We start from the raw sequence: 12,417 nt of genomic DNA on the forward strand, positions 1-12,417 counted from the left end.
ATTTATTAAAAAAAAATACCGATACATAATTCGTGAGACAGTGCAATGTCAAATAAAATTCATGGTCACCCTAACTACCATTTCTACCAAATTTCTACCTATTTCTACAAACATGACAAACAATCAACAATCAATGATTGGTTCATGGTTGAGTTGTCAAAACGTTAGACAAGGACCATTTCCTTTTGGGAGACCTCTCGTTCGGACCCTTTTAAAAAAGTCATCAAACTATATAACAAGAAATTGTGTTGATACCGAGGATACTGAAACATGTACTTTTCGGCCAGGAGACTGGAGATTAAATGACAACTTAGTAGGCCTTAACAGAACAGAAAGGCAACGTACTGCAGATGGTAATTCTGTTAGACAAATATTCACTGAATATTTTAACAATCAGGGCCGGGTACATTTTCAAGAAAGAATGATTAATACTATGAATATTTAAAGCTTACCTCATCATTATGTGACTGGGAAGAATCCGTCTCCATATTATCAATAACCTCTGTCGTCGGCGTGATTTTTTCATCCAAGAATAAGAGGTGTTCATAGTACCATAGTGATGGCGTATGCACCTCATCGTTTCCAGCGCCACTAGTCTTGCTAGCTTCCACCTAAAATATGTAAAATATCCAAATTTATTGTTTACTGAAACCCATAGTTGTTTTATTTCTTCAATAAAGTACTTAGAATATATTATAATGATTTTTTTACTTGTTAAGTATTGTCAAAACATGTTTTGATTTACCACTATGTATACTTGCTAGTCTTGCTACATCAAGACATGTTTTGATATTGCGCAGCCGTATATCACTTCATATTTCTCTTGTTATTTAGACTGTAGAAGCCAGTCTAGGGAATGGGCGAAATCCTTTAGCAATCATGTCATCCATACTAATATTATAAATGCTAAAGTAACTCTGTCTGTCTGCCTATTACTCAATCACGCCTAAACTACTGAACCAATTTTCATGAAATTTGGTATGGAGATATTTTGATACCCGAGAAAGGACATAGGCTACTTTTTACCCCGGGAAATAGGATAGATTTTATCCCGGAAATCCCACGGGAACGGGAACTATGCGGGTTTTTCTTTGACTGAAGAGTTCTTTCTTGAAGAGTTTGTTTGTTTGTTTGTTTGAACGCGCTAATCTCGGGAACTACTGGTCCGATTTGAAAAATTCTTTCGGTGTTAGAAAGTTCATTTATCGAGGAAGGCTATAGGCTATATATCATCACGCTAAGACCAACAGGAGCTGAGCCACGCGGGTGAAACCGCGGGGCTCAGCTAGTTCATAATAAAACGCAATAAAAATAACTACGTTAAAAACAACCGACTTGAAAAACGGAGAAGTAAAAAATAAAAAAGATTTGATATTATTAATTACCTACTACATATTATTTAGATGTGCTATTTATTAAATAGGTTTGATATTTATTAAATACTTTTTAGTGAATCAAAGTTTCTACATTTCATTTATATGTCATCGAGATCAGACAAAAATGCTCATAAATTAAAAACATATAAAACACATTATTTATTTATATACATAACAGGATATTTGACTTGAATTTGCTTACCTTTTTTCGCTCCCTCCTATAGGATGTACGCATATTATCTAACTTATTTTTTAATGTTTTTAATGTAGCCCCACTGTCAATTTTTTTTAATAGTTCTAACATAATAATATATGCTTGATTTCGGGCATCTCTGTTTGCGTAATCTTTATTAGTTAAATCCCATAAACAGGGAAAGTCTTTATATACTTCCAGTAATTTTATTATAATATCACGTTCGGTGACTGTAACTCCCTCGGCGTTCATGTTGACACACCGGCGGCGTTGCGAATGCGAATGAGTCAATTACCTATATTACTCTATGGAATGAGCCGATTTGGTCGGAACAAAGCTTACAAACGTTCCAATTTGGTTGGGTCGGATAGGAAGTTGGTTTGGTTGGTATCGCTGGCGCATCCGACCACGTCAAACCAATATTAATAATAATTATGTCGAACCGACCGCTCTCTACACTTTCCGATTTGGTCGTGGTCGGATGGTTGGCACCAACCAAATCGGAGCGTCTGTAGATGCTTTAAGTTGGCTTCCGCTTGGAAAAAGCAACAAGTGATCATAATATATTTTTATCAGAACAAATATTTTTGGTGGACAGTCTTTGCATGACTCACACGACTCGCTACATTCTTGATTCTCGACCACTTCTCAACAGACTCGTATTTGAGACAATATAGATAAACGAGTATTTTTTGTTATCTGTGAGATATACCATGATAATTGATATTCTATATGCACATTCGTAGTTCGCGGTAATTTTGACAGTTGAAAACTAAAGCAAAAGACTGAAAGCAAAGGAATTTTAATTATCCAGTAATAGCACACTATTTACATAAAATATAGAAAACGGAGATAAATAAAACTGTAATACATCTAACCTTAGATAAAGCTAAGCATATAAAATGGGTTACAATTTATCCGAAGGATCTCTTGAGGTAACAAGAAATTATAACGCAATCAAACTCACCTGCTATTTCGTTTATTTTTATTTTTTTTCATTTAAATTGCAAACCGGCTACCGCTTTGTACACTTGCTAGGAGCATATTGTATTGTTGTTTTGTTGTTATTTTATAGTGGATCTAAACATGTACTGTACTAAGTATCTAAGAAATTAGTATCAAGTGGACGATGTTCTGAAATAAATTAATTTGGATTTAAACTTGAACTTCTAACAGAGTTTATCTTTAGAGACTTTAGACGTATGAATTATAAAATTACACTATTTCAAATAATTTTCGTTGAATTTATAGATAATCATGAATGGCGGTAACTATGACAAACCCGTCATGCAAGTTTTGGGAAGTAAGAAAATTCAAGGAAGTGGCGCTAACGAAAGGTTCAGACTACTTGTGTCTGATGGCAAACACTCACATAGCTTTGCCATGCTCGCTACACAGCTTAATGATAAACTTATAACAGGGGAATTGTCAGACTACTCAGTTGTTCAGATTGACCGGTTTGTCACATCACTATTGAAAAACACTGGAAAGGGAGAAAAGTATGTATCTACTATCTATGTGTATGATTTTATAAATCACTTTTTACATATTCAAAAGTGCATAAAGCTTTTTCATAGATTCTTTTGTAAGAATTACACTAAGCATGTTCTATAACATAATAAACAAAAAAAAATCAATATGAACATCACATTGATATACAATGTTTAATAATATAAATTTTTAGACGAGTTATGATTATCCTGGACATAACAATTATCGCCCCTGGCTCAGAAGTGGGCCAGAAGCTTGGGAACCCAACAACCTGGTCAGAGGAGTCAGCTAAACCAGCTGCTGTACAAAGCCCTATGAGACCTATGCAGAAACCAGCTCCAGCACCGAGCATGTCAACTAATATAACTCAGTCAAGTGCAGCAGGACTAAACAACAGCTTATTGAATACACAAATGACTCATCCTATCAATAGTCTGAGTCCTTATCAGAATAAGTATGAACATTTATTGATATAAGTTGAACACTATAAAATATTAACTTTCAATTAAAAAGATATATTGTAATATTGCTAACATTATGCCACAATATCTTAAGAAATTTCATGAATCACTAAATGTTTCTTATTAATGTACTTATTTTTCATAGGTGGGTAATAAAAGCTCGTGTTATGAGTAAATCTGCCATTCGCACTTGGAGCAATGCAAAGGGTGAAGGGAAATTATTCAGTATGGACCTTTGTGATGAAACTGGGGAGATTAGAGCTACAGCCTTCCGGAATGAAGTTGATAAATTCTATGATATGATTCAGGTAATTATTTTTTTATTATTTATAATTGACTGAATATGTGTCTCATAAATTTAACAAAATAAAATAAATACAAATTATATATTTAATTTTAAATGATGATAAATAAATTTATCAAATAATAGCTAATTTCTCAGTTGCAATTGCATTATTAAAATTAATTTTAAACCTATATACTATTTTTAATAGTAACATTCATGAACTAAACTTTATTATATAAGTCCTTATTCCATTCTAGGTTGATAAGGTATATTATATAAGCAAGTGCCAATTGAAGACAGCAAACAAACAGTACACTTCTCTCAAGAATGATTACGAAATGACATTCAATTCAGACACAGTGGTTGCAGAATGTACAGAGGGCTCGTCGTCTGTTCCATCAGTTAAATATGATTTCACACCAATCAATGAGATTGCTAACAAGAGTCCTGATACACTACTAGGTAATTTCTTCTCGCTTTCACACTGCAATAATATTTTTTGTGGCTTTTTAAGTGTATATTTACTAACACTCCCTAAAATGATTTAAGTTTGCAATACATACTGTTTTCTTTTTTTTTCAAGTAATATAATAATATGTAGTTGAAAGGATAAAGTTAGGCCATTCAATCTTTGTTTAAATGGATTATGGAAGGGGTAAATAAATTAAAAATTTGTAATATAAGGTATATTTTTCAGATTTAATCGGAGTATGCAAATCAGCAGCTGACATGCAAGAGTTGACTGCCCGAAACACTGGCAAGCAATTGAAAAAGAGAGAAGTGACATTAGTTGATTCTTCCGGTGGTGCGGTATGTGTTCTTATTGAGTAAAGCTGTAAATACTGCATGAATTTCATGTAATAGACACAAAGTTACCAACTTTTACACAAAAGGATGATCAAATCAAAAATACATTAAAAAACTTGGCAGTCAGCTGCAATTTGTTTTCTTTTTACTAACCTTTCTGAGGGCTTAACCTATAACTAAGCAGCAGAAAGCAAGCGTGTAGTGAATGGCTACTCTATTAAAACTACGATTGTATTACAGGTTGTTTTAACACTATGGGGCAATGAAGCAGAAACCTTTGACGGCAGTTCAAACCCTGTGGTTGCCGCTAAAGTAAGTTCTTCTCTTTCTACCATTATTTTTATATAACATCACATGAATGCACATAGAAAAACATAGAATCTGTTTGAACAAACAAATGAATAAGACTGAAACAAATTGTTACTTAAATGGACAAGAGTTAAAAGAAGTCTTATTAATTTATTTTAGGGAAACACCTAAAATTACTGTCTATAATTGTGTAAGAAATAGAAATCCTAAGTTATTTGCAATAAAGAACACTTATTTTGTTGAGAATATGAAGTCTGAGCTTCAATTCTTATATACTCAGAATAAATAAGCTCATTAATTGAAACCTAATTTATTAACAATGGCTACAGGGGGCTCGCCTCACAGAATTCAACGGAAGTAAATCCCTGTCGTGTCTCGCGAGTACAATGTTGCGATACAACCCAGATCTGCCTGAAGCTCACAAGCTGAGAGGCTGGTACGATAATGGTGGCGCTAATATGGATATTGTCAATATATCAGCCAGGTAAAACATTATTATGATGAATTCGTAATTAGTAAGGTATATAATTAATAATTTAAAAAAAATCCCCGATATGAAATTCCTTGCAAAGTATAGGTATGTTTAGTGTCATATATACTATTTTAATGTAAATCACATATTAAGAAAAATCAATTTACAATCTGATACCCAAGGCTTTGTCTGCGTGATCAAAGTGAATCGGAAAATTAGCCTATATCTAGTTCAGGTGTCATCGTGGAACGGCCAAATGTGGAAAGACACAGCTTGTAATCCCACCTCAAGATTGATCTTATTCTTTACAATGTTTCTTCAAACTTAATTATACTAATAATAAATTTGCAGAGCGGGCGGTTACTCCGGAGGCAGCAGTGAATGGATAACATTCTCTGAAGCAGAAGCGAAACAACTAGGCTCTGGTAGTAAAGGCGACTATTTCAGTCTACTCGGTGTTCTAACATTCACGTTCGCAGACAATGCGGTGTACAAGGCTTGTCCACAAGAACAGTGTAATAAGAAACTGGTTGATCAAGAGAATGGACAGTATAGATGTGAGAAGTGCAATAGAGAATACCCTAATTACAAGTATCGGCTGCTCTTGGGGGTAGGTTGTTTTTATGATAAATTAATGATATATTGTTATACGAACAAATCTGTCATTTACATTGCCTTTGTATGTATCAGATATTTGGAGAGTATTTGTGAGAATTTTACAAATGTAAATCTTATATATTTCTATGCGCGTATTATATTTTTGAAAATAAAGGTCATTAAACGCGATTTTATTCCTACATTTAAAATGGTCATGGAGAGTCATCTACCATAATTTTTTAATATAGTTATCTTACAGGTCCATAATATGTTTTTTTAAATTTGCAGGCAAACGTGTCAGATCCAACGGGCGATCAACGTATAACAGCGTTTAACGAAACCGCTGAAGCAATGCTCGGAAAAACTTCCGCGGAAATCGGACAGATGTTTGAGTACAATAAGAGTGGGTATGCGCGGCTCTTCGAAGATGTCAAGTTTAAAACTTTCGTCTTCAAATTCCGAACAAAAATGGAAGTTTACAGTGTAAGTATTTGATTGACTAGAAACCAAGCAAGGGAAATGTTGATCTCTCAAGGGATAGTCTTTCACGTTAACATTTTATGTGATTCTCTAAATGCATGTGTATAAATTTGAGTGTACAGAAAAACTGTTAAAACTCGTTTCGAATCCAACCTGGCCATCAATATTTCAGAAAATGTTGTAAAGACATAGAAATAGATAATTCAACTTCACTACAAGTTAATAGACTTGGTCCACCTACATTAATATTCTCTACATTTTTAATTATTGATAATGTTGACAGGATGAAGCTCGTCTGAAGACAATAGTGATGAACGCGCAGCCCGTGGACTACAAGGACGCGAACGCGAGACTCGTGCGCAGTATCACGGCGCTATGCAATGTTGGCATTTAATTATAAACCTTAATATTTAAGGATAAGGCCTCGTATTCAAGGCACAAATCTGCTTAGCAACTAAACTACAAGTTAATTATTATTAATGTCGCTGGAAAGTTTGTTTTAATGCTGACCGCTCCAACGCTGCATTAAAGTCTGAAAATATTTATTTGATTGATTGTTTGATTCAATTTTATTGCTAAATGCAAATGATTATCGTGAATACGGGGCTTTAAACGTCTTCTCGTCGAATCTAATGAAGCCAATGAATGTATCTGATTATCAATAAAAAAGCAGAGAAATGTGATTCTCTTATAAAAGGAGGAGAATTCAATTCAGTTCATCTTAAAATTCAATATAAATATGTTCAGGTCTATTAAAAATTCTAGACCTACTTGTGAGTACAATAATTAAGAGAGCTCTGGGAGCTATCCAAATAATTTGTTTATAATGTAAAATTATGTAGCATTGTTTTTATATCGAGTCAAAAACCATGGTAAATTTCTTGTGTTAATTATGTATGATTTTTAATAAATAATTATTTGTATTTACGTTGTATTTTTTTTACTCCATAATTATCAAAATGATGGTGTGGCAACATTTGGCAAAGGTAGGTTCATCCATTCCCTATAATTATCACCTCATCAACACAGAGCAAGTAATATACTCATCAAGTTTTGATTTATTTTATAAGTATAATATCTCTTTATGTTAAAACAGTAGTTGTTAACGTTAAACTTAACTAATAACTGATTTCGCATTTATTATATAAGCTAGTTCAAGGGGAGCATAAAAGACCATAATAATTGGAATTTGATAAAAATAGTGCTATTACACTCTTTGTATACGTACATTATGCAGACTGCTAGTACCTACACTTTTTGTGGTTTACATAAGCTTGACAAAACAAATATTTGGAAAATTAGAAACCTTATAACTTGATAATTGATATTGTATTCTTGATCTGGAGAAGACGAAGCTCTCATGAATCTCTTCTCCGAAATCAGGTTTCTTTTCCTTTTGTCTATATTATTTAATAGCATAATATTATGAAATTGGAAAACCCTCATATACACGCATTACAAAAATAAAAAAGAACACTTAACTATATAATATTATAGGTATATAAATATTGCTTTATTAATTTGTGTAAAATTGAAAAAAATAGTAAGAGCGCCATCTCGACCGTTCCAATGTAAATGTTGTTTCACAGTTAATAATAGTGGAACTCGCATAACCAATACTGTATAGTATATAATTGTGTATATAATATTATGCTCGGTGTCTACTAAAATTAGTTGGTTTTGATGCGTCATACATTTCAATACCTACGTTACTATCTGAATACTAAGGTTATCTTTTAGTTTACCACCAGTCCACACCCATTTGTCTGCACTCAAGTATTTAAATATTGTTTGAAAAGTGTTACAAATACGTTAAAAGCTGGGTAAAAATATTGTATATACTATTTTATATTAATTCAGATACTGGAATGCAATAATTCAGGACAGCTTATTAATTATAATTATATGAACTTATATATAACAATAAGTGTCTCTTTATAAGAATTACAATTAAAATAATGATCAAATTTTTAAATGCTAACTTGGGCTCACCATGAAAATATCAAAATCGGTTCAGTAGTTTCTGGCTTTTTGGTACCTACAAAAAAACAAAATCTTTCCTCTGAATAATGTTTATAGAGGTAAATTCACATCGTATAGGTAAGTACATTTAAACAGAATTATATTTGTAAGGTACCTACTTTAATAAAAAAAGATAAGTACAATCACAATACCTACCTAGATCATTATAATTTTAGATTAAAAGATATTGGTACCTATCTATATACAAGTTATTAATTACATTTTATTTCATTGATATTACTGTTTTAGATAAGTGAAAATAGCAAGTAGTTTATTAATGCCAACACCCATGAATACAGGACCAGCGTCATAGATAAAGGCATCTGAAAATACTACCTATAATGAACCTTGAAAATAATATTCCAATCAACCGCCTCCGCTTTTCTCCGTCTATGTAAGTAATCTTGTCAGTTGCTAAAAGTTGTATAGCGTTGATATAGGTGATATAGCCAAAGGTAAAAATTGACAAAAAATTACATTAAAAATTATACAGTAGGTATCAAAAGGTACTTTTAATGATTTGGTACATACAATCTGTGTTACTCTTAACAGGATGAAGATAAAAGTGCGTGTTATAAATAAAAAAGATATCGCCTGCACTAAGTCCAAAAGTAATGGAAAGTACTTCAGTTTGATTCTGGCCGATGAAAGTGGGAAAATTAGTGCCACAGCTTTTGATAACAATGCTGAAAGATTCTTCTCTAAGTTTGAGGTAATATTATAGTTAGTTGGTATATATATTATATATCCTCATTTTATTTTCGATACAATTTACCTTAACATATTATATCCATAAATTATTAATAATAGCATATTATTATATATTTTCAGGTTCATGAGTTATATTATATCACCAATTTTAGACTGGAAAGAAGCAAACCCGGGTACGATAAATTACATGAGTATTATATAACATTAATGCAAAATACTGTGGTAGAAAGATGTGAGCATAAATTAAAATACACACCAATCATTGTAATCGCCAATACGAGTATAGGATCTGAAATAGGTAATTACTTAGGTAACTAATGGTTAGGTAACTATTATGATGATAATATGACCTACTATGATGTGTATTTAGATAATTGAAATTCCTTAACATATATTTAATACTTGGTTCTGTTAAATAATATTTGATTTAGATGTAATCGGTGTTTGCAAGTTAGCAGATGATATAGAAGAAGTGAACGATCGAACCGGCCAACCTATAAAAAAGAGGCGCGTCATCCTTGTTGATAATTCCGCTGCCGTAAGTTTTCATATTAATTATTGTTAAAAAAATGTAAGTTAAACAATACTTTCATATAAGTTATGATATGTTAAATGCTTTTAGGACTAGTCGATGTTAGTTTCGCGCTTTCTTTAGGTCTTTACCTACTGTTTTTCTACAGCAGCGCCACCATAATTTTAATTGCTTGCCTTTCGATAAATACCTTCGGAGTTTCGAAGTTATACATATTATAGTTAGTCTTTCTTTACCCCTACCATCCATTCTCAATGTTAAAATTTAAATGCTATTTTTTACAGATTATTTTAACACTTTGGAATGAGGATGCATTAACATTCGATGGCAGTGCAAACCATAGAGGAAGTGCAAACCCTGTAGTGGCCATCAAAGTGAGTCGAACTCAGTTATGCATCTAAGCTAGATAACGTTTAAAACTACAGCATTCGGAATATACTTACAGTCTATTTTTGTTATTCTTTAGGTCCCAATTTAGTATTTGGTATTAATATAATTTATGTTATTCATTTAATAGATTTCTCTCGTAATTAATACGTATTTATATCTAACTATTACAGGGAGCTCGTCTCACAGAATTCAAAGGCAAGAGGTTCCTATTATGTACGAAAGCCACAAAATTACAATACAACCCTGAGTCGCCCGAAGCACACAAACTCAGAATCTGGTACGATAATGGTGGTGCTAATATAGGCATCGAAAATTTATCTGGGTAAGGCCTAATCATAAAATATATTAGTTATTGAATAGACTCTAGTCTCTACCTATATAAATAAACTGATCTACACCTCATCCTCAAATATATGTGTTGTCGTTAATATATTCAAAAATAAGCACAAAAGCCTGGTAAATCATAAACCTTCCTCGAATCATGCTAACCATTGGTTAAAAACTAAAAACAGAAATAAAATCGGTGCAGTAGTTTTTGAGTTTATCGTTAAGAGACAAACTCTGCGGAGCTGGTCATTGCTGCGCAGTACATATTTTGTATAATACTTAATTAATAATACGTAGATAGTGAAATAAGTATAAAGATACAGAAAAGCTTAAAATATCTCTCGACTAATCAAAGTGCATGTTGTACTTTCAGAGTACACAGTTTCAATGTAAACTCAGACGGAAAACGGGAATGGATAACACTAGCAGAAGTTGTAAATAGAGTGTATAGCGGCAATTGCGATGATTATTTCTGCCTCTGCGTTATAAATGTAATCTTTTCATCTAACGCCTTGTACAAGGCGTGCCCTACAGAACACTGTTATAAGAAAATGGTTGAACGTGATAATGTGTATTACTGCGAAAAGTGCAAAAGAAATTATTCCAATTTCGTTCACCGGTTCAGATTTTGTGTAAGTTTAAAATTGAAAACATCCAACAAACAATAATGTAATATACAGCTAAGTAGGTATGTTAAACATTGTTTTTTCAGGCTAATGTGTCGGATCCAACGGGTGAACAAGAAATAACTTCATTTAACGACATTGCTGAAAAGTTGATCGGGAGAAAAACAGCCGATATCGTAGATATGCTAAATTGTAATAGAAACAAATACGCAAATATGTTCGAAGATATCCAATATAAGACATTCGTTTTCAAATTCCAAACACGCAAGGAATATTTTCATGTTAGTATTTGATATAACCACAGATCTATATAGTGATATAACAGTTTTCGTAAGAGAAGGCCATCAGATATATTTCATTATGATTGAGTTTTTTTTTTTTTTTTTTTACACGCAATTTCCTGCCTAATAGCTTGCCGAAGTATTATTTTAATGATCTGATATGAGTTGATTTTCTACGTTGAAGGCACTTTCAAGTTAACTGTTAAGTTTTTCATTTATATTAAACTCTTATCAAAATAAACAAATGATTTACTTAAGATGTTTTTTTTTTATAATGCAATAATGTTGACAGGATGAAGTTCGTCTGAAGACAATAGTGATGAACGCGCAGCCCGTGAACTACAAGGACGCGAACGCGAGACTCGTGCGCAGTATCACGGCGCTATGCAATGTCGGCATTTAATAAATTTTTCAATATATTATAATTTTGTCCACATAAGTTTACATGTCATATACCTAATAGATATATGAATTAATGTAGAACGCTTATTATTACGAATTAGGTATATAATAAATAAGACTGAAAAATTTACTAAATGTGTCACATTTATAATCTGTGATAAAAAAATTATTTACTAACGTTGAATATTAATTACTATGTAAAATAACTATATTTTTATTGAAATATATTTTTATACATCGATTTTGTTTGTTTTATTTGCCTCTTTGGGTTTATACTTTATACATATAAAAATGAATCCTTATTTCCGATAGTCACAGCAACACGCATTAACAACTGGACCGAATTGGCCATTCATAATATTTTTGTCTTCGATGTTGTTCGGGGAAGGTTTATAATATAGAAAAACTTCTACATCAAAAATCTTAAGATGAATAATTATTGCAAGCTGATAAATACCTTGTGAGCTAATAATTGGGCGTTTTTCCATTACCCGGCCCGGCACCGGCACGGCATTGAGTCCTGCCGGCGCCGTCGCCGTCGCCGGGGTAGCAAGCTTCCCACTTTTGCCGGCCCGGCAAAATTGCATATTTATATGAATTGTCATATCAGTACTGTACCACTCACCGGGCCGGGTAATGGAAAAACGCCCAATT

General features: G+C 32.6%; 3 protein-coding genes across 6 annotated transcripts; 2 read left to right on the forward strand and 1 right to left on the reverse strand.

Annotated features, from left to right (window-relative positions):
- Window positions 1-298: 298 nt before the first annotated feature.
- Window positions 299-1,984, reverse strand: LOC123696061. The gene is made up of 2 exons (XM_045642067.1): window positions 1,579-1,984; window positions 299-611 (listed from the first exon to the last, which is right to left on the reverse strand). Exons 1-2 carry the CDS (start codon window positions 1,819-1,821, stop codon window positions 432-434), a joined length of 423 nt encoding a protein of 140 aa, XP_045498023.1. The 5' UTR covers window positions 1,822-1,984; the 3' UTR covers window positions 299-431.
- Window positions 1,985-2,306: 322 nt separating this feature from the next.
- On the forward strand, window positions 2,307-7,243 carry LOC123696026 (replication protein A 70 kDa DNA-binding subunit-like). Its single transcript, XM_045642015.1, has 11 exons — window positions 2,307-2,504; window positions 2,821-3,068; window positions 3,254-3,514; window positions 3,667-3,829; window positions 4,065-4,269; window positions 4,505-4,617; window positions 4,855-4,926; window positions 5,253-5,407; window positions 5,747-6,005; window positions 6,281-6,475; window positions 6,756-7,243. The coding sequence occupies exons 1-11, from the start codon at window positions 2,472-2,474 to the stop codon at window positions 6,864-6,866; spliced, it is 1,815 nt and encodes a 604-aa protein (XP_045497971.1). The 5' UTR covers window positions 2,307-2,471; the 3' UTR covers window positions 6,867-7,243.
- A 925-nt stretch (window positions 7,244-8,168) lies between these two features.
- LOC123696041 (replication protein A 70 kDa DNA-binding subunit-like) lies at window positions 8,169-12,005 on the forward strand. Of its 4 annotated transcripts, none has more exons than XM_045642037.1 (9): window positions 8,169-8,295; window positions 8,744-8,888; window positions 9,047-9,206; window positions 9,326-9,515; window positions 9,637-9,743; window positions 10,298-10,449; window positions 10,828-11,086; window positions 11,167-11,361; window positions 11,654-12,005. In XM_045642037.1, exons 2-9 carry the CDS (start codon window positions 8,836-8,838, stop codon window positions 11,762-11,764), a joined length of 1,227 nt encoding a protein of 408 aa, XP_045497993.1. In that variant the 5' UTR covers window positions 8,169-8,295; window positions 8,744-8,835; the 3' UTR covers window positions 11,765-12,005. The 4 variants fall into 4 exon arrangements, with proteins under 4 accessions (XP_045497993.1, XP_045497996.1, XP_045497995.1 ...); XM_045642040.1 differs by having other exon boundaries at window positions 9,326-9,503; XM_045642039.1 differs by lacking the exon at window positions 8,169-8,295 and adding an exon at window positions 8,305-8,572.
- Window positions 12,006-12,417: the final 412 nt, after the last annotated feature.

Source organism: Colias croceus, chromosome 12 (assembly GCF_905220415.1).
Source record: "Colias croceus chromosome 12, ilColCroc2.1".
Taxonomy (NCBI): Eukaryota; Metazoa; Arthropoda; class Insecta; order Lepidoptera; family Pieridae; genus Colias; species Colias croceus.